The 22236-nt window shown below is 48.7% G+C and overlaps 3 protein-coding genes across 3 annotated transcripts in view; 2 read left to right on the forward strand and 1 right to left on the reverse strand.

Moving 5' to 3' along the window:
• MLPH (melanophilin) overlaps positions 1–977 on the forward strand; it is a 79510-nt gene extending 78533 nt beyond the window's left edge. Inside the window, exon 16 of the mRNA XM_075001409.1 lies at positions 841–977. Within this exon, the coding sequence (XP_074857510.1) occupies positions 841–860 (20 nt within the window). The 3' untranslated portion in view covers positions 861–977. The remainder of the gene's footprint in view (positions 1–840) is intronic.
• Positions 847–3010, forward strand: PRLH (prolactin releasing hormone). The gene is made up of 2 exons (XM_075001410.1): positions 847–1000; positions 2484–3010. Exons 1-2 carry the CDS (start codon positions 901–903, stop codon positions 2645–2647), a joined length of 264 nt encoding a protein of 87 aa, XP_074857511.1. The 5' UTR covers positions 847–900; the 3' UTR covers positions 2648–3010.
• Positions 3011–7055: 4045 nt separating this feature from the next.
• On the reverse strand, positions 7056–20183 carry RAB17 (RAB17, member RAS oncogene family). Its single transcript, XM_075000842.1, is given in 4 exon segments — positions 7056–7180; positions 8318–8504; positions 12192–12356; positions 20130–20183. Coding segments are annotated over 4 exon segments (531 nt in total).
• Between the last annotated feature and the right edge of the window lie 2053 nt (positions 20184–22236).

Consider the following 22236-nt stretch of genomic DNA (forward strand, 5'->3'; position numbering starts at 1 on the left):
AAATCAGGATTTTCAAGCCAGTCTCATGAGTTGGGGGGAACCTGACTCATGGCTTTTCAATGACGACAGTGAGGTGGGCGCGTCTGATCGTGCATCCATTCCTGCCAGCGTGGGTCAGACCATTCCCAAGGGAACCGTTCTTTTTCCATTGGAGAATGTAGTTTAATCCAAGTTCAGCCGTTTTGTGGGCGTCTGTTAACTCTGAGAACAATTTTGATGTAGACAATTCAAAAGGGATAGTTTGGACTTTCTTGTGTAGCCCTAGCTACAGTGAGACCAGACAAGGGAGAGTGAAAGCCAGCTGTGCTTTACCTCTTGTGATTAGAGCATGTGGCTTTAGTTCCTAAGGTCACAAGTTCAGGCCGTCCTGCTGGTGACCTGGGTCTGTCAGCCTTGCACGTTTCATTTTGATAATGTTGAAGTGTTTATATTTTTTTCCCAGTAAAGTCAAATGACACACTTTTCTCTCAGGTTGATTCATGTTGTTTCAACACTCTCTATTAAAACATGAATTGTAATATGTGTATATCTAATATTGGGAAGTGGGTAGTATATATGGCACGGTTCTGACATTAGCTAAATGAAGCATTTTGATGGTTCCAGATTTCTTTTTAAATGGAGAAATTTGACTTTACAAGAAGTTTTGAAATTTCAGCTTTTCAGTCCATCTGGGGGCGGAAAAAAGCCAGTATCAAAATGTTGGCATTTCCCGTGGACAAGACCCCCTCCCCCAGTTCCCAGGGCAGCTGTAATGCCTGTTGTTTGGTGGGTCTGTCTCGCGGAAGAGGATTGATTCACTCACACCAGCCTGATCTACTCTGCCGATCTCTGTTTCTGCAGGCTGGGTCACTCCTGGCTGAATTCCGGCACCAGCCACCAGCTTTGAGAGCACTGAAGGGAATGAAACTGCTAGCTGCCTGCTTCATGTACCTGCTGCTCCTCTGTCTGGTCCTGCCCGAAGCCGACTGCCGAATCCGGGAGCGATCCATGGAAATCCGGAGTAAGTCCCAGCAACTGCAGCAGCCAGGCCGGACCATCAGTTGATGCAGATGTAAACCACAGACCTAGGGGTGGCTTACCATGCCATGTTGTGGCACTAAGAACACATCTCCTCTACACGCTGAGCTGAGAGCCATCTGGCTTTTAGCTCACACAGTAGAAGGCTCTAGAGATTGCAGGTTCAGGACTAATTCATTCATGGAACAGTGAACCACACTCCTAGATAAAAAAAGGGGATAGAAAGTACGATGGAGACCATCTTATTGCCTCTATATAAATCCAGGATATGCCCACATCCTGAGTACTGCATACAGATGTGGTCTCCGCATCTCAAAAAAGATGTATTGGCATTAGAAAAAGGCAAAAAAAAAAAAACTATAAGAGGTTTGGGACAGGTCCCATATGAAGAGAGATTAAAGAAACTAAGGGGGATATGATAGAGGTCTGTGAAATTATGAGGGGTGCGGAGAAAGTGAACAAGGAAAAATTATTTATTTGTTCCCATAATACAAGAACTAGGGGACGCCAAATGACATTAATGGGCAGCAGGCTTAAAACAAATAAAAGGGAGTTCTTCACAGTGGTTTGAGCATTGGCCTGCTAAACCCCGGGTTGTGAGTTCAGCCCTTGAGGGGGCCAGAGGAGGCAGTGCCAAGTAGGGCTGTAACAGGGTTCAGAAAAGAGCTAGATAAATTCCTCCTGGAGGTCAGGTCCATTACTAGCTATTAGCCAGCATGGGTAAGGAATGGTGTCCCTGGCCTCCCTTTATAAGGAGATGGATGGTAGGAGAGAGATCGTTAACCGTTTGGTCCACTCGTTCTGGGGCACCTGGTATCAGCCACTGTTAGCAGAGTGGACACTGGGCTGGATGGACCTTTGGTCTGACCCAGTATGGCCGTTCTTGTGTTAGGTATGTGGGTTACACATGTACACAGCCCTGGCACACGTAAGGACCATCCCAGCCTGGCCCCCTACACCTGGAGGAGTTCAAATGCAGACACATTGAGGGAAAGGCCTTACTTTGGATGCAGGGTTGTGTAGTAGTGCCCTCTGCTGGTCAATGTGCAACATTACAGGTCACTCCCTTTACAGGGCCGCCCCATGCACTTGCCTGAGTTTTCTGAGTCCTTTTATTTCTAGGTTTCGTTCCAGTCCCTCCTCTACTAGGCTACCCCGCTTCCCACTTTCATTGTTCTCACACAAGTTCATGGTCATTTTAAAATGAGCTAAGGCCCCACCACGGGCAGTGACAAGGTGGGTGCAACCCCTGGGAGTTTGTGCTGCAGGTCTGGGGCTGAGCCTTAAAGGATATGTGCTATCGCAGCCCCCAGCTGCAGAGCTATAGCTCTGTCAGGTTGAAGCAGCTCATCCTTCTAGCTCCAGGAGTCCCTGGTTCATAATCCCAAGAAACATGGCTGGCACCTGCTCAGGAAGCGGATCCCTCAGCCCCTCATGCTAAACCCTGCTTGGCCTCTGCCTTCCAGACCCCGATATTGACCCTTCCTGGTACACAGGCCGTGGGATCAGACCCGTGGGACGCTTTGGCCGGAGGAGGGCTGTCGTGGTGAGCTCCCGGAAGTCAGGCCATGGACTCAGGCAAGCTTGTCTCCCTCTAGAAGCCAGCAGCGAATCCATTCAAGATGAATGAAATCGTGAAGAGTGGGGATGAATTTTCATAACGATAATAAAAGACCCTTCTCCCTTCCTCCTTGTACAGCCCAGCCTCTCCTCTAGGCAAATGAGAATGTCTGGTCTCATTTCAATGTATCTTTGTGGCTATAAATGATAGAAACCAAAGAGCTGATGATAACTCCCATATATTTTCAAACATGTTCCCTCTTTCATTTGCCTTTTTTCTTTCCCCCTGTCCCCCACTTGTCCCCATTTCGGCTTTTGCTCTGTCTAAAATGGTTTGCCCCTGGAAATGGCTGTGGGCAAGACGTACAAATTCCTGTGTTAACGATCTTCATGGAATGTGGGCTCTTTTATACAAATCAAAACAATAAAAAAATTGAAAAACCCCCTAGCCCTGCATGTGTCTGCTGTGGCCGTAAGTGAATCAGACTTGTCTTAATTCTCCCGGGAGTCAGATCTTCAGAACCAAGTAGCACTGCTGGCCCCTGAGATTGCTTCTTTTTTCCTGCACAATTTCTTGTCCACGCAATAAAGTGTTTTGATGGCATCACTGGGCAAAGTAGCCAACTTTTTAGTCGGACTCTGACTCCAGCTGCAAACAGGTAGTGTGGGAACGGGTCCTACTTCCCTGACAAGCATGTCTGGCCAGCAGGAGTAATGCACTGGCAAACCAAGGTGATCTTTGCAGCTGGCTTTGCATCAGTCTGGGTGGCAGGTGTCTGGCCATGGTGCACCTGCACAGCCCCACCCTCCTCCTAGGGCAGCAAACTCTTGCTGCCCTGCTGAGAGGCCTGAGCTGGCTTCTCCACTTCCTACCTCTGTTAGTCACTCTCTGTGGTCACCCAGGTGGCTCTGCGACGGGTTTGCCTGTTAGGCCAGACTACGTAGGGCCCTTCTGGCTTTAAAATCTATAAATCCAGGTAGGCGTCACCTCTTGCTTACACCAAACTGCCCTGGAAGTTGTTGCTGCTTCATTTTTAATCAAAGCACTTCTGCAGCAAGGCACTGAGCTGGCTGGCCCGGGCCCTGCCCTCTTGTTCTCTCTGGCCCAGGTACAGCCCACACTGACAGTCAGGCTATGCTGCCTGAAGAACACTCTGGTGTAGGCCAGTTCCTCTGCTGGTGTCAATCAACACAACTTGGCAGACCGGCGTGTCTACGTACGGCAGAAACGGGGTGCACGCCGCATGCTGCATTCGGCAGGGGGGACGATACACAGCAGCTAGCCCAGAATCAGGACTAAAGGACTGCAAAGAGACCATGGGAGGCTATCATGGAGCTGGGTTTACAGCTGTTGCTGGTTGGGTAGGATTCGGTAATTGCACCCTTTGGCCACAGGGCTGGGATTCTGTCTGCACACACCCTGTTAAGAGAACGCACCCTGTGCTGGTGTCTTTCAAACCTCCCATAGGATAGCGAAAAGTAACAAAGAATCAAGCTGCTCCATCCTCCAGGTGAACAAGGCATGCGGGGAGGCACCTTTGGAACTGATATCTGCCCCACAGTCCTCAGTTCCTAAGGACATGGAGATCCCCACCATGCAAGCTGCAGGCAAACAGATGCTCCGGAAAGGCAAGGACTGCAGGCCTCCTTCAGCTCAGCTGCATCCCATGCAATTGCATTGACTCATTGGGGTTACCATATTTGATCATTCAGAAAAGAGGACCACTCCCTCCTGAAAGGGAGTGTATCTGTCTCAGTAGCTATATTGTATTAATAGCTACTGAGACAGATACACTCTGTCTTGGGGGGGGGGTCCTCTTTTCTGGAACGTTCAAATATGGTAACCCTAATTACATGGGGCTGATTAGAAGCCGGATTCTCCTTTCTCCGTGCTACTTCCATAAGTGAGGCTGTGGGGCATTATGCAAACTGAAGGACAGCCCAGGGTCTGAGGCGGCTTCTGGGTGTGTCCATGGTGAGGCGAATGTGCTTCACACTCAATCAGTGGGATAGGGGCCCATTTTCTGCAAAAGGACCCAGGCCCCAGGGAACCTGTTCAGCCTGCCAATTAGAGGCAGCCAGCTTCCACCTGGGTGCTGCAGGGCAGGTATTTAATCAGGAAGAGGCCCTCCTGGAAAAAAAACCTCTTCTCTGAAGATCCTAGGGCCCAGCCAGGGAGCTGCTCCTGCTGGAAGCCGGCCAGCCTCCTGAGGGGCCTTTCAGGTAAACCCCGTTAATCCCTTTATTTTGTGGCTCATGTGGGAGTTTGCCTGGGAGAGCTGTGCCAGAGGGAAGACTGTCTCAATTCCCTGAGCCAGATCGAGGTACAGACATATGACAGGTCCATGTCTTCAGCTCCAGGGGTCCCACCCTGACTCTGCTAGCTGCTGGGAAGAGGGTGGAAAATGGGACCGGAGAGTAACCAACGGGGCGATGGCTGCATGGAGTCTGGCCTGCCCTTGGAGCGCTTTGTCAGTGTGGATTAGTCCAGCCCTGCCTCCCCACAGAGGAAACAAACTGCACGAGTGACAGTGCACTGCTGTGTTCTGGCACACTAGGCGTGGTGAATGCACTGGAGTGTTACACAGGGCATGTGTCCCTGGCCCTGGCATAGACCTGGTCTAAGCCAGCAGCTGGCCAGAACCAATGACTCTGGAACTGCCCCATGCATCTAAATGTGCCTTCACAGCAAAGCCCGCTGCTGTGGGGTGGGAGCTAACATGCCATCCAGGCATGAGGGGAAAAGAGCAGCTTGCCTAGCCCTCGACATCAACATCCCCGGCTCCTCAGGGTGTTAGGGCTGATCCCCACGCTGACACTTCACAGGCAGAAGGTGGGGGCCCACAGAAGCCTTACAAACACCTCTCCTCTATAGGCTTCTGCTCAAAAGCTTCCCAAAGTCACCGATTCCCTGACCCTGGGAGGTAGCTGCCACCACTCAAGTGAGAAAACCCTCCCGAGAAAACCCACTGGGGACGGGTAACCCCGAGCTCTTCTCCCTTCCTTAGGAGAGAGTTTGGAAACAAAGAGGTGGAAATGGTGTCCAAGCTGATAACTGACCTTTCAGTCTTAGGCCTGAATGTACAGAGACCCTCCTCTAGGACACAGGGATCAAAGCATTGCCTTAAAAAAAAAAAAAAAAAAAAAAAAAAAAAAAAAAAAAAAGCCAGGGGCAGTGATTTATTAGGAAAACAAAAGAGACTAAGGAAGTGACAAAGCATACTTGGCTGTTAAGTGTCACAAAACAACCAAAAATAGTACTTCCCTGGGATTCTGTTTAGAAGTTACAGTGTATAGGGGGGACACATCAGCCAGCCTGAGACGTTCCACATCAAACCCAAAATTAAATTTCCTGTCTACTTGCATGTCTGTATGCCCAGGTCATGTTGTGGCCTGAGCATTTACTCAATTCATTAAGCCTGCTCCACATTAAACATGTTGGTGTGTCTGCCCCTGCCAGACAATATACAAAGCAGGTAACTAATTCAATTCAGAATGATTCTATTCTCTTCCCGCTGGCTCACCTGCCTGCTTGCCAACAGAGAATCCCCATGAGGGCCAGAAAGTGTTTTGGCTTTTAAAGTTTCTCAAAGGGTGACTTGAGCCCTTCAGCTGGGCCTTTTAGAAAGGCCCCCGCAACCACAAGCCTCATGACAAAATCAGTATTCCTACCACAATAAAAAATGGGATCTGCATGTTCTGGAGAGTCCATGTCTTACATTTCATGGCTGAATGACCTTAACATTCAATAGCCTCTATAAGGTGGTTTTTTTAAGTAGAACTTGTAAAGGTGCGGGGAAGTGGAGGGAAGAGAGAGTGCTCCTTTTTGCTGCCTTTATTCTTGAAGACCTTTTAGAACAATTTTTCTACAATAAAACTGAATCAACACAATCTAGAGGAATAGAATCATAGAATGCTGGGACTGGAAGGGACCTTGAGAGGTCATTGTGTCCAGCCCCCGGCCCTCATGGCAGGACCAGGTACTGTCTAGACCATCCCCGATAGACATGTATCTAACCTGTTCTTAAATACCTCCAGAGATGGAGCTTCCACAACCTCCCTTGCCAATTTATTCTAGTGTTTGACCACCCTGACAGTTAGGAACTTTTTCCTAATGTCCAGCCTACACCTCCTTTACTGCAGTTTAAGCCCATTGCTTCTTGCTCTATCCTCAGAGCCCAAGAAGAACAAGTTTTCTCCCTCCTCCTTATGACACCCTTTTAGATACCTGAAAACCGCTCTCATGCTTTGCATTACAGGTTCCCGGCACGCAGCAATCTCTCCTCATAGAATTCTTCGGTCAAACGCCAACAACTTTTTAAAAAAAAAAAAACAAAAAAAAAAAAACCAACCTATAATCGCAGTCCCACTCACAAGCTGCGCCTTTGACACCACACTTGTTACAATGATTACGGTTGCCATTCCATCCTCCCCCCAAATAAAAACCCGCTGTAGGGTGGGTCAGGCTGTCGCTTCCCTTAGCTCCTGAAGCACTTCTTAGTGGAATGACTTGGCTCGCACAGATCCATGCATGACTCCTTCCTCCAGGCCTGAGGCTGAAGGGCTGGTTCCTTCTCTTCTTCCAGTTTCACTAATTCATGAGCTGTGAAGAAACTCAGCATAAGAACTTCTCCGTCCTCCTCCACTCAGCTAGTGTAATGCTTTGTTCTACCTCCTCAGACCCTGCTCTGGCTTTGTTAGGACAACTTTCCAGCTGCTGATGGGGCAGATAGGGGTTTCCCTGCTGTGTCCCTCCCTCTCATCAGCAGTGGGCCGGAGGTGTGGCCAACACCATCCCCCAACCAGCAGAATAGTCCATAGATGACTATTCCTGTTGGTGAAATGTAGAGCAGTCCTAGGGCTGTTTGAAATTTCATCCCAAGGACTGACCTGCAACAAAGAGAGGTGAAAGAGGGAGAGAGCCAACTCTTTTCTTCACTAAAAAGCTATTTGGCTGAATTATGGGATCTTCCTCTTATTAATATTTTAAATATCTAGATATAAGTGACACGGAGGGATCACTTGATGATTGTTTGTTCTATTCACGCTCTGTGGGGCATCTGGCATTGGCCGTTGTCAGAAGGCAAGATACTGGGCTAGATGGACCTTTGGTCTGATATGTTTTTATGACTGTTTTTATTCATAAATGCTGAGTGGTTTAAGTTGTTTTTTAGCTTTGAGGTCAATATATCTCTTTGCCTAGGACTTCGGCACTTCCTGTTTTAACAAATATTCATTCACAATTTCCCTCAGGTGCCTTTGCTCTTGAACACGGCCCCTCCCTCAGGACTCAGCCATTTCCCCTCTTCGTTCCTTGCCCTAAAACATCTACAGATTTCATGGTACCTGTGTCATGTAGCACCACTGGGAAGTAAATGCTCATTATTGATAGGTGACATTTTGCAGGTGGAACCTGTTGCTGATGTACCCTCTTGTGCTAGACCCGGGGTCTCAAACTCAATTCACCTTAGGGTCAGTACCAGTCCTCAAATCGTCCTAGTGGGACAGCAGTGGGTACCTTTCCAGGCAGGGCTCTGGAGGTGGGTCTCCACACAATTCCCGCCCTCCCGCCGATGCACACTCTGCAGTTTCTGGACCTCTTCAGGTCAAGTGTCTGCACCCTAACTTCCCTGGAGCAGCTGGGAGGAGACCAGCAGCAGTGAGTTATGGCTTGGCAGGCAGAGACCTCCACATCCATCATGCTGTTGGCCTGTACAGCCGCTTTTCACTTGGAACTCGCCTATAGCCACAAAAACCTCGGTCGCCTGGTGGTTGGATTTTGCTGACGTTTCCAAGTGCATTGAGCCTTTGCTCTTTGCAAACTCGTCTGCCTCCTGGGAGATGGGGCGCAAAAGCAGAGTTCCGTCAAAGTAGACGCGGGCTTGTTCTGCACTGTGATCCCATCTGAACCTCCCTCCGTAACCCTTCTGGTAAGGTGATGGAAAGAAGACAGGTTTACAGGTAGAACCACAGCTCCTGACTTCATGATTAGTCACTGCAGTTAGAGCCGAGGCCTGCCCAGTGTGGACAGGGTCTGCATGGTGCCAACCTAGAGAAGATCACTGAGCTTGGAGCAGACCCACGCGCTAGGTAGCAAGAATGCCTCCACTGGCCCTGTCCAAGCAGTGGCTGAGAAGTAGGAAGGGAGCATCTGCAAATCTTCAGCTATTCACAAAGGTGGCCCAGAAACCACCCCATAAGCTGGATGCTGCAAACTGCCAGAGGTGGAAGAAGTACCCTGAAAGTTACTTGAGTAAAAGCACTGCTGCGGGGAGGGAAGGTAATTTAGTAAAATCAGTCTCCTCCTGGAAAACTACTTGAGTAAAAGTACAAACTGGTATGTGTAACTGAAGTAGAAGTACTTATGCTTTTACTCAAGTAATTCTGTTGGGTACTTTTTCCATCTGTGCGAACTGCCTTCAGGCCTCGTACCCACCCCCCCACGACTTGCCCTGTCTCACTCACCAGGCACAAGGGCACCACCATGCTTAGAACCCTTCCACGTGGAACGTTAGCCTGTGTCGGGCGCAACCAGGCCTGCGTGGTGCATGTTAGGGAACACTCCAGGCACTGTAGGGGGCCTGTAGTAGTGTTCGTGTGTGTGTGCTGTGTGCTTACCCTGCACCCTGCTCATGCAGCCAAGCTCTTAGTTTCCCCCCGGCTCACCAAGGGCTGGAAGGCTGGGTGGCTCTCCCAGCGGGACACCTGCTCCCAGCCCCTGCCCAAAGAGCGGCACCTCTAATTCCAGCACCTCTGGTCCCCGACGCCAAGGCCTGGAGGATAGCTGTGAGTTCACCTACAGAGTGGTTACAAACCTTTCTCAGTGACGTTACTGACCTGCGTGCTGGTAGACTGCCAACAAACTCACCATCTAAATGCGACACAGTTGTGCGAGGGGTCATTTGTCACGCCCGAGAAGAGTCGCACAGAATAACGAACCATTGCTGGGCTTCGTCCATGCTACTAAACATGGGTAGGTCTTCAGTGCCCTCATTCCCACACACCCCGCCCAGCTGGCAGTGAAGTCACTCAAGGGCTGATCCTCCTCCACCAATGCCTTCCCACAGTTCCCCTCCAGGCCCAGAAGGAGAGAGGGTTTCCTCCCACAATCCCCTGGGGAAGAATCAGAGGGGGCTCAGCTGCTGGCAGCAGACGGAAGGAAGCAGAACCGGGGCAGAGACAGTCACCTGGGGAGGGATTTGCAATGTGGCTGCTCACAGCCAGGCTAAGCCAACATCGTGCCAGTCAGATAAGCCAGCTGCTGGAGAGACACATTGGGTCTGGAACAAGCTGTAATGGCAGCCTGTGACATGTGTGTCCCCCGACCCCTGGCAACCGCCCTACCCACAGGGGACTGGTTAGGCTGGGTGGAGGTGGGAGGTTGTCCCAGCAGAACACCAGCCTGGAGCAGAACAGCCGTCCTGAGGGGAGTTTAAGCCAAAACACACCTTTCTGTTTTGCCTCACCCACGTTTTCCAATAGCTATACGTGGGCAAAGAATTCCTGACCAGCTTGAACAGAGATAAGGGCGGAGCGGGGAGCCGGGGAGCCGGGCAGGCGGCTGAGTGCAATTACCTTCTCTCTCCTCACTCCCTACATTGGGGAAGACGTCGCTCTGAATACCAGGCTGCAAGAGTTCTCCCTCCAGACGCGCTGGCTCCTGGGGTTGGAACGCTATGATGTTGCTGGGGATTTGGGGAGCATTTCAACTGAGTTTTCAGGTCTGACTAACCTAGGGAGACTTTACCATTTAGCAACCCCTCAACTGCTGCAGAACGTTCTCTTCTGCCCTGTTTGTGACAGGGTCCTTAACAAGTCTGCTTCCTGGATTTTCTCAGATGCACAAGAAGTCCTCCAACAGATCACATCAAGCAGCTTTAATCCCAGATTTCCTACAGGCTCTGCCCATTAGGCAGATCTGCTCAAAGCACCTCCTCGCCATCAGTTCCATGTGGTTTTAAATGGAAATCCACTCACTCTAGAATAAGTGAGGTTCAGCCAAAGCTCCCCCCTACCTCCGCCAAGAAAATATAGCTGCAGATTTAATGACGCCACAAAGTTTTGTGAGCCCATCGTTGCAGAGTTAATATAGCCAAGTTGGTCCCAGGGCATTGGAGAGAGAAGAAGGTGAAGTGATATTTATTGGACTAATTTCTGGTGATGAAGAGGATAGGCTTTTGAGTGTCACAGAAGTTGTCAAGATCTGGTCAGGAAACAGGGTATTTAGTTGTCAACACTGAGTCCTTTCCTATACCTGTGTCACTTGAAAGCTTGTTCTACCCACCCCCCACCAGCAGAAGTTGGCCCAAAATAAAATATTACTTCCTCTACTTTAGTGAAACTACCATGAGCCTGAACTGGTTGAAAAAAACACACCACACCAGCCCAAACCTCAAAAACCAAACCTTCAAAATACCAAAATTTCAGGTTTTGGTTAGTTAGGAGTTAAGGTGTTTTCAAACAAAACCCAAGGAATTTTTGAAAGTTTAACATGCTCAGAACTGAAACAAATGTTTTATTTGACCCAGAATGAAATTTCTCTGAGTCCGCATCATCTTTCAAAAAATTATTGCTGGACTTGAACTGGGCTTTTAAAACTGCCCATCAACATCAAGAAACCAAAACGAAAATCCACTGTTATTTGCTCAGTTCTGCTACATGCAGTTCCAACACTAGACACCTACCAAAATGAACCTTTTGTAATATTGATGGAATACACATCTGCTCTTTCCCATCCTTCCACCACGTTTCCTCCAACTAAACAGCTACAAAAGCAAAACTTGTTAAAGCTACTAATCTTGATGATCCGCCAGCCCTGATGAAGTTCATTGGTAGGGGTCAGGGCAGGTATTGTAATCACAACCCTTGCAGCCTTGTTTAAATGCTGCGCTACCTGAAGTTAACCACTAGATGTTGAGCCGACGCCACAGTGACCACAGCTGTGCTGCTGTTCCCTTTTTCCCTGGCCATGATTTCCTGGTCCCTGTGGCCGCAGTGTAGCGGGTGCTGCATTTTGCCTAATACACAAACAGTCCTGGGGTTCAAAGACATGCAGGACCCTGACCTCTTCCATTATTCTGGCTCCCCAGTGTCTTCACTCTACCCCGGTGGAGAAATGTGTCTTCCAGGTAACCTAGTCCCTGCTACTGAACTCAAAGGGTGCTTTTCCATGGCCAACCACGGCATGGGCCTGATTTCTTCAGAAGGGCTTCTGAAGCAGGTGCCTAGCGATCAGCAACAGAAAAGGGTCCACTTTTAAGGGGGCCACCTTCGCTGGTGCCGTCTTAACCAGACTCCTCCTTGTTACACAGCTGGCAATCGTGAGACAGGCACCACAGTAATCCTGCCATGACTGGTGGCAACCGGGGGTGGTTCTGTTACTTCACATTCCACCACGGCACCACTACTAAACCAGGGCTCCCAAGGACAGAGTTGCAGCTGCAGCCTCAAGCCGCAAACCGCAAACCGAGTGCCAGCCTACAGCCTCTTTGCTGGGCCTGATAGCAAAGCCAAACTTCGCGCTGCCACTGCAGAGACCCTCCTGCTTCCCCCGGCTGTAAGAGGCGCACCCGTCTAGCCCTTCATATCGTGCCAAAGCACCAGTCTATCCCTGCACATCCCACTGTAGGCATGGATTCCCGGAAGTCATTTGTCACACAGCAGAAGGCGAGGCTTGACTTCCCCATGGCGGTGCTCCCCAGCAGAACCACCTTGTAGATGTAGGATTGCTCCAGGGAAGGTCCCACCCCTAGCTCCTCCATTCTTCTTGGGGCCATATTCTGCAAAAAAAAATACCCTAGTCAGTAAGCATTGACAATGACTGATTAGCTGGGTACACGAGGCCCTGTGTCTTGACATCCCACTCAGCGCCGTGGGAGACATGGCCCCAGTTCAACTCTTCCTCCGATCCTGTTCCCATTGCTAAACTGGATCAAGCTCAATGGCCTTAAAAGAATTATAATGGGAGTCTCAGCAGAAAAATACATCGGCAGTACCAGGGCTGTAACAGAACAGCTGCATTGCTGTGCACACCAGTATAATGCTCTAGTGTAGACACGCCAACACTAATGGAGGGTTTTACACCGCTTCCCAGATGGGAGCATTCTTCTGTTGACATAGATGCTGCATCCACAGCAGGGGTTGGCTTGGCATGTCAAGGTCACTCACAAGTGTGGGTGGGATTTTTTTTCATCCCGTTGGCTGTGTTACATTGGCCTATCTCCTTGTAGACCAGGTCTCATCTACAAACTCAACACGACCTGAGCTTCTGGGGCCACAGGCACAATGTCAGGTGCACTTTGGCAGCAGCACTGTGTGAACTCAGTAGTCCCAGTCCCAAATACCATTTGTAGCTCTCCAATATCCTTCCTCCCCTGCAACACACACTGTAGCTCCGCAGACATCTCTTCCATCAATACACAAGCTTGGGGGCTTGGAGCTGACTTGAAATAGGATGTCCTAAAGCTTCCATTACCAGGCTCACAAGTGGCAGCCCAGATGCACCATCGCAAGGTGGGACTTTTTCTTCCCCAAACAACCTCTCTGGCCCTACACCTGTGGTTTTCGGGAGCTGCAAAGGCCAGGCGACAAGGAGTAAAGGCGCAGGCTGAAGGGAGAAACTGTGGTTGAACTTTTAACCCTAGCAGACAGCTTTTCTTGACGTCTGTTTCTAGTGATTAGTGTTAATGAAGATGGGTCATGCTTTCAAGGCTACGTTCAGACTTGGCATTAAGATTAAAAAAAAAATAAGGGGACCTAGCTCAATCCCAATTCCCCCAATTCCAGCTGTGATAATGAAGAGACAAATTCATGAACCCCTCCTGGCAAGTGACCCATGAAAACAAATGCCTATCACAGAAAGTGATTTTATTTTTGTCAATGGCTCCTCTCCGTAATGCTGGTTTGTCAAGTCTCTGCAGCTCTGCTCCTCCATATAGAGCTGCCACTGTAGAGTGCTTTATGATTCTGGGGAAAAGTCTCCTTTACTCCTGCTGAGTAATTGTTATAAGGACCAGTTCACTTTAAAGATGGCTGAGCAGAGACCCAGGGCAGTGGTACACAGGAAGCTGACGACCTGCCCACACAACATCAGTATTATGTGCCCTGATCTTACAGCACCTCCTGTGGGCTAAATATAGAATATTAGAGCTGGAAGGGACCAGGAGGTCATCAAGTCCAGACAACCACCATCAATATGATCCATGTTAGCTATTTATCTAACCTGCTTTTAAATATCTCCAGTGACGGAGACCTACAACCTCCCTACGCAATTTATTCCAGGGTTTAGCCACCCTGACAGTTAAGAAATTTTTCTTAGTGTACAACCTAAACCTCCCTTGCTGCAATTTAAGCCCATTGCTTCCTTGTCCTATCAGTGGCTAAAGAGCATAATTTTTCCTGCCTCCTCCTTTAACACCCTTTTATGTACTTGAAAGCTGCTATCATGTCCCCTTGCAGCCTTCTCTTTTCCAAACTAAACAAACCTCATTCTTTTAATCATCTCTCTTAGGTCATATTCTCGAGACCGTTAATCATTTTGTTGCTCTTCTCTGGACCTTCTCCAGTTTCTCCACATCTTTCCTGAAACGTGACGCTTCGAACTGGACACAGTATTCCAGCTGAAACCTAATCAGCACAGTGTCGAGCAGACGAATTACTTCTCATGCCTTGCTTACAGCACTCCCTTTAATACATCCCAGAATCATGTTTGGTTTTTTTGCAACAGCATCACACTGTTGACTCATATTTAGCTTGTGATCCACTACGACCTCTCAAGCCCTTTCTGCAGTGTTCCATCCTAGGAAATCCCTCCCCATGTAGGTCTCTGTGACAAAGCCCAGAGTTGTATAAGCCATGATTAAGTTTTAGAGGCATTGAGAAGTAGCCTGTGTGGCTGGCAGATGTGAGGCTTTAACCTTCCAGGATAGCGTGGTTACAAAAGATCAAAAGAAAAGGGGATTCCCAAAGGAAAAGATGGGGCTGACAGACACTGTCATGTGGTGTTGTGTCATCTGTGGAGATGGAGACAGCATGCAAAGAACGGAAATGAGGAAAGTGCATCCAACAGTGGTCTCAAGCCAGCCAAACTCCACCTCATGATCAGCAACATCTACTACCTGAGCAAACACAAGAAGCTAAACATTGTCATCAGCCGTCTCACCACCCTGAACCTTCTGACCATTCTGCTATGTGGCACCCAGCTTTGCAGGGGAATTTCCTGGGGGGTTCCCTCTTTATTCAAACTGTGTCAGAAAGTCAAGTCTGTGACACAAAAAGAGAACTGTTAGCTTCTTCCCCTGAAACGCCCGGTAATTCTCCTGTAATGCAGGAAATTGCAAGACAGCACTGAAGAAAACCCTTATGCCAAAATGTTGTTGTGAACTGCAGCTGTTTTAATAGACCTTGTCGCTGGTAAACTGTTCCGAGAAATCCTTAAACATGCATCAAAGCCAGTGAATTTAATCCCACTTCACTCATCCATGAATGTAAAAAGAAACCACCTCGGAGGTCTGCAGGGTATCAACAATGGAAAATGCCAAACAGAACTAGCCTGTATTGTCCCCTCCTCAAAACCTGACACACACCAGTGTGTACTTCCACAGGAACATAACCACCCAGCATGGGGACCACTGGTCCATCTAGTGTAGACCCCTGTCTCCAACGGTAGTCACTGCTAGTTCCTCCAGAGGGGGTGACCATGGACTAGCTTTCCCATGGGGGAGGTTTCTTCCAAATCTATGCTGATGCTTAGCTTATGGCCTGAACCATGAGTGTATCTGCATAGAAACTATTGTAGCCCACGCACATCTCTAAGAAGCCACCTGCTACTGTCTCTTGGGCACTAGGCTTTCCACAGAGCAGCTTAAAATGCCTCTCTCCCGAGTCTTGCTTTCATCCTTTGCCCTGTAATTGGCTTCACTCATCTTTTTTCCTGTTGCGTCTCGGCCAGTTCCTCATTCTTTCCATGTTTGTTACTCCGATTTATTTATTTCTCCTTTCCTCCTCTTCCCCCAGCAATTTAGACTTTGGTAAAGGTGCCCATCACTGTGGCATTTGTCCACCTCCCACAAAACCACACGTAGCTCTTACATGGCTCCCACTCCACAGATCTCTAGTCTTTTTCCAAAGGAGTTACGTGGCTGGGAATACCTAGGGGAAGTGACTGGCCCCCTACGACCCACGTCAGCTCTGAGTCAGCAACAGAGCCTGGTTCTCCAGCCTCCTCGTCCTGCACCTGATCCATTGGGCTGCACAGTCTACCCCATTAGCTTTCTCGTCCCTGGCCCCTCTGTCCAAGTTCCTGTTGAACTCTCCTGGCTGCTCACTTGGAGCCAGTTCAAATCTGCTAAACGTTAGGCCTAGCACTCAGGCTTCGGTAGATGTCAGACACCTGAGAGATGCCAGCGCCAGACCTCTGGATGGTGTAGCAGCCCTGGGTACCAAAGGCAGGGGTGTGGTTGCCTTTCCCATTCCCCTGCGGAGCAGAGAGCACAGGAAACTCCGGGTTGGGACTGCTGCTCCATTTTTTGGCTAGAAACCCCAGCAACTTTCCCTCTAGGTATAAGAAGGTCTTACTCCCCCTGCCTAAGCAGTCTCCTACCTGTCCCCTCCCTTTTGCAATGCAAAGGGACTTGCCATCCCGGCTGTTCCCCTTAAGTTCTAACCCTTGGCACCAAACACTTGGCTTTTAGTGATTCCCTTAGGAGGCTGAAAAGGCACATGTGGCCTCTCAGAGCACGTCCTCCTTCACTGAGACCTCTCAAATTCCCTGCAGGGTTAATACCTGCTGCTTGCTTTTGGCCACAAGTCTGCGTGAGATGCAGGTGGGGATCTTGCTTTTTTGCTGTGTCCCTTTGGAAACCCTGACCAAGAGCCAAGCCGGTATGAGACATAGGCCTGGCCTACACTAGGCAGCAATCGTGTAGCTAGAATTAACTTACTTGCAATTGACTTACCTGGCCATCTTCACAGAGGAAGGTCCATGGGAGAAACTCTCCTCTTCACCTCCCTCACGCCTTATGATAGCGAGGAGTACAGGGGTTGACTGCCAGCCCCAGATAGTTCGATTTTTGCATGTCTCTACCAGGCATGCAAAATCAAACTCCAGAAGATTGATCTCTGAGCAGGTCGATCTTCCATGTAGCCTAGGCATACCCTAAGAGGAGGGACGTGGCTTTCAGTTTTCTGCAGTATTTTGGTAACGCAAGAAAAAATGCCCTTAGTAACAAGAAAAACTGAAATCAGTGTTTATCCAACAAACTGCACACAAACACTTTTTGTGTCAACTTCACCCCTTTACCAGGGCAGTTTGTTTACACAGGCAATGGTCCTGCTTCTGATCTTGTATCTAAAGGGTTAGCATCATAGAGCAGAAATGCAGGCTGGGGAGGTGTGATTTCTAAAGCTCACATTTGGCTGATCTGTGTAGACCCTGCTCAATGCACAGGAAAAGTTCCTTAGGGAGCTTTAAGGTAATGTTTCAAAGAGTACTTCATGAAAGCAGGCTGGGGAATGAATGTACAAAATGCTACATCAGGAGTTTTAGTAATAAGGACACAAAGGCTAACCTACCATCCAAGTCATTTCTATACACCTAAAATGACAGTGTAGCCTTAAACCTCAGGAATGAAGGTTTGTCTGTGACGCCGAACAAAAGGCTATGGTTTTCTCTTCTAAAGTTTACAACTGAATAGCGACTTAATTCAGCTTTGAAAGTGTGCTATGCTAAAGAAAATGCTGCTTTCTCTCTTCTATTTTTTTTTGTAGTTACTTATGTTTAACAGTGGTGTACTGTATTTACTTTTTGGTCTCTGCTTTTAGCTGATTGCATCCCTCTGTTTCCAAATGAGGTGGATGTGGCCGGCTGTTCAGCTGGTAATTCTGGTGTTTGTTACACTGAGATTCTATTTACTGTAGATCCTATTTAGAAAATAATTTTGCGACATACCTGGCTCGTCTAAAATTTTCCTGTGACTGTATTCAAGAGTACGCTGTAAAAATCCTGCTTTGAAGCCATGTACATAGACAAATGACTAAAAACAGACCCTGGAAACCAGAAGCCCTAAAGATAGATACACAATCTTCAAACTCTGGGGGAGTACAGTGTGCCAGCCACAAGGACAGAAGAGACGTTAGTGGCGTGCTTTCAAAGCACCAACCACATGCTAGGTGTAGTTAAAGATAAATGAAATCTGTTTGGGGACAGAGGGGGAAATGTAATTGCACGTTAAATTATACTCGTGCGGAACCAATCCTGCCTGCACAATCTAAGTGGAAAGTCATGCAAGGCCATGCACAGCTGCTGTCACATAATCACCTCCTCAAGCTTCTGCAGGGTCAGTGCCTGTCATTTGGACTGGTTTTGTCCAAATGCCTTGAAATAAAACCCACTTCTCTCACCTTCCCCTGGTGTTCTTAATTAGGTAGGCTGCTCTAAACTGGTGTCGGCTTAGCCACCTCAGCAGAGCTACGGTTATTTTGGGCATCTGGGGAATCTCGCCCCACATTTAACTGACACGAAAACCACATCCTGCCACAATTGATGCAGTTTCTCTCATACACTGACAAGCTCTCACACAGCAAAGCATCTGGCAGCATAGGCAGCTTAAGTATGCAGTGCCTTGCATAACTCTCTCACAAAATGCACTGTTAACGTGTGGAACTCCCTGCCCTGGGACGAAAAGCAAACCTGGTTTTTGAATGAGATAAGTTCCTGGTGGATGGGCCAGTTACTGCTCTGGGATATAACCCCATGCTCTGACTGCCAGGAGCTGTGACCCTGGAGATCAGGGACGGATTACCAGGAACTGCTCACGTCTGTTCATTCCCTTAAATGCTTCTGGCATTGGCTACTGTCAGAGACAAGCTACTGGTGGAGACAGACCCTGTATGGACATTATGTTCTGCTGGGCAAGGCATGCACAGGCCTGTGCATTAACGATAAAGACTTGGGAAAAGTGCTGTATCTGCCATCCAACCACTTCCCTGTCAACTGACTGCCACAGACAGGCTTAACTGCAGCCTTGGTTCAAGTCGACTGTTAGCCCTGAGGCTCCTGTCATTTGATTCCTGCTGGAGAAAACACCCTGCCTGCACCCTGACATTAGGACCGTTATTTCATAGCTTTGCCGGAGTTTAAGGCTAGAAGAGATTCTATCACAGGCCATTACAACTCACACCCTTACCACAACAGATAGCCCAGCGGTGGACCGCACCTCACCTGCTGTTGCAGCATGGAGGGAGTTTGCTTGTCATTAATTCACCTTTGATCTGATAACACAAGGGCTGAAGGAGCTGATTGTCTGAGGTCATTCTACAGTCCCTGAGAAGTGGAGCGGTCCGCTACCCTGGAATGCACCGTGGTGAGAGGTGGTTTCGACCACGTCCTGGTGGTGAAGCAAAGGGAGCTGGGGAGGAAGGAGGCTTTCTTACTGCTAATGTGGTGATGAGAAAAGAGAATGTGATCTTAACTGGTTTGGGTTTTTTTGTCTTTTAAAGAACACCAGTAAAAATGCTTTCCTGTGTGATGACCCAGCCTCCAAGCACTGTCTTTCAGATGTCATTGAATCGAAAAGCCCTTTTGTACCTATGGCCAAGTCTTTGAACGCAGGATCCTGCCGTGGAACGCTTAAAGTTCATCTTTGGGTAGCTGCCTGTGTCTTTCTGAGAGTGCTGGACGTCCAGCTAGTTCCATGGTTGCTCAGCGGTGTAGAAGTCTGAGGCCAGCTGTAAGTAGCTCTTTTTGAACATTTTAGCTGAGACGGCGTAGGATATCTAAGGAATTCAGCCAGAGTTTCAAGGCCACCAGTGGCAGAGAGGTGCCTAACTCTAATTGACCGTCCCTAGGAGGGCAGCACCTACCTGCCATTGGTGCCTTTGGAAATCTCCCTCCTCCAGGAACAAGGTTAGATGTCTCATGGGAAGTTACTGACAGCTGATGCTGCAAACCAATGCTCAGAGCCAGTGTTCTCTCCAGCTATTTCATCCAGGGGTAGAATAAGTTATGTGCCTTGCCTGTAAAAACACATGCTGCCTGCTGTGAGTGCTCTGCTAATCAGCTGAGGCTCCAGTGCTCGGCTTACCGGGAACGCTGGTCACAGCTAATGCTTACTTATAACTCGCAATTGGCTTGGGGTCATGGGGTCTAAAGGGGAAGGGGACATTCCACAGCCTGAAGAAAATGTCCAACCCAAGTGAGTCCAAGAAATAGTCTCCCTTGACTGTGCGGTGCCTGATGTCGGAGTCTTATCTGTGATGATCCTTCCCCAATATTTGTTCAAGCCGGGCTGGGAGGGACAAGTCCCACTGACACCTCAGCTCTGGGCAGCTGAAGGAAAGAAGCTGCCCTTCTCTGTGGTAAATCCAGCTCCCGGTCAAGCAGGGCTTTGGGGCGCAATGGTGTTCTCGTCTCTTTCAACCACGGGATCCTTGAGGTCTCCTCTGTGCTCTCAGCTCACAAGAGCCAACCAATGACCCTAAACAACTTTCCCCTGCAGATTCAGCAGGCCCATCTCCCCGCTGTCTTCTGGTGTTTTCGTAGAGGAGGAGTTCACCTTTTGAAACATTGCTTCTCTTCTCGGTGGAGTGAGGGGGAGTCTTCAATCCATTGAAAGTTTGAAAGGACTCTGGCGGGGAAGCAGCTGTAATAACAGGGCTGTGTTCATGTTAAGTCCAGGGAAACTAGGAAGCCAAAAACAGCACCTCTTGAAACTTCCCCCCTGAGAGCCAGGTACTTCCACCAGTAAAGAGCAACACAAAAGTGCTTGGTAAAGTTTAAGGTCCACTAATTCCCCACCTAGCTGATTTGCCTTTAAGAATGCAGAGCCATAAAGCCTGTAATCCAGGTGCATTATGACTTGAGTGAGTTGGCATCTCTTCCCACAGGTGGGCGGGGCTGTGCACGCTTCACTGAGTTCTTCTGCTAGTTCTCTTCCTTCCTGCAGTTCCCTATTCTTTTCTTCCTTCTAGTTCCTGTCAACTTTACATCCACCCCTCAATTGTCTTGTTTCCCTTGTGATCCGCCAGGTCCATGCTTAGAGAATGGGCTATATTGTGCTGCATGTACTGCTAAGATGCACCGGTTCAGGGTAACAGCCCTGGGAATTCAGGAAGTTGACTTTCCTAAAAATCTCATCCCTGACCATTCCATCCCTGACCATTTTTAAAGCAAGGTTGGATTGTGTTTCTTAAAGATCTGCTCTAGGACATTATTTTGGGGCAATTCTCTGGCCTGTCTTGCCAAAGAGGACAGACTAGGGCACATTCCGGCCTTGGAATCTAGCATTATATGAAGTCAGGCACCTAAGCATCTCAGAAGTCACACTTGAGGCACCACTAGAGAGTATTTGTTTGACAAGTGTTTCAGGCCACACAAAAAGTCAGACTTTGAACTTTGTGTCTAGGCAACAGACAAATCTACCAGACGAGGCATTGGACAGACATTATCCTAGCAGCACGTTTTATAGGAAAAGTTGAAGAAGTTTCATATGCTTGGCCTCATTAGTAGGGAACTATTAGCATTTAGGTCCCACCCAACACCCATCCATGTCTGAAGGTCTTTGTGTCCGCCCCTGAACAAATTAGATCAGAGACCTAATTCTCTCCAGTCTTGTAACTGTTTCCATTGCAGGAGCTCAAAGGCTCTGCAAAGCAATGGAATTTTCTCGTCGTGTGTTATTAAACAGCTTTGCAATGTTAGGATGAAACTGGGAGCCCAGTCCTGTGTTTCTCAAACATCCAAACCTCTCCATGTCCCAAAGAGGCGCGTGGGATGCTCACACAGAATCCGTTATGGGAGCCAGCACCCCGCAACATGGTCTAGATATGCACTAGGAATACTTTGCAACTGCCACCAAAGCTTTCATAGGGTGGTGGTAGCTATGCCAGCAAACCTGTGTTTTAACCGGATATAGATTCTCTTGGTAGGGCTGAAAGTGCAGGAAGTCCTACTGGCAACAGTACAGAGCTTTGCTCGTGCAAATGAATCTACACTAGGGGCTTTTGCTGGCACAACTATCTGGCCTGGATTACGACTTCGCATGTCCCCTACTGACTTAGCAACGCTGGCAAAAACTTGTCCAGTGAAGCTGGCCATCGGAAGAATTAAATGCAGGGCCATGGATGCGGGGATGGAGTTGGGCAGCTATCCCAGGGCCCAGCGATTTAAAAGTGCCGGGTGTTCATGGCCACCATTACCTCTCCAGCAGCTAGAAACCTGGGCTTTTTAAACTGCCTCCAGAGCCCCCAGTGGTGCTGAAGGGCTGCCAGAATCATAGTGCCAGCCCCAGCCCGGTCCTGCCCCTAGTCAGCTGCTCCTAGGGCCTAGGAAAGCCTCTCATCAGCCCTGGTTAGAGGTAAGACTTTCTGGTGCAGATGTCTGAGCTGAATGTTAATAATCCACCTGTAGTCCTTCATTCTGTTTTTGGTTTATCTTTACCTTCTTTCTACATCATACAATGGCAACTGGACAGGGGAAAATAAATTATTTCCAGAGGGCATGGGCATTGGCAGCTGGAAATGTAAGGTCAAAATAAACTATTGGATTATAAACATCTCTCTCCAACTGCAGGGATTTGTTCACAACAATCTCCTAATGTCCTTGCTTCAGCTGTTGGCTTGCTGGGTGAGCTTGGGCGAGTCACTTTGCCGCCCCCCCTGCCT

The sequence above is a fragment of the Carettochelys insculpta genome, chromosome 8 (assembly GCF_033958435.1).
Source record: "Carettochelys insculpta isolate YL-2023 chromosome 8, ASM3395843v1, whole genome shotgun sequence".
NCBI lineage: Eukaryota > Metazoa > Chordata > Testudines > Carettochelyidae > Carettochelys > Carettochelys insculpta.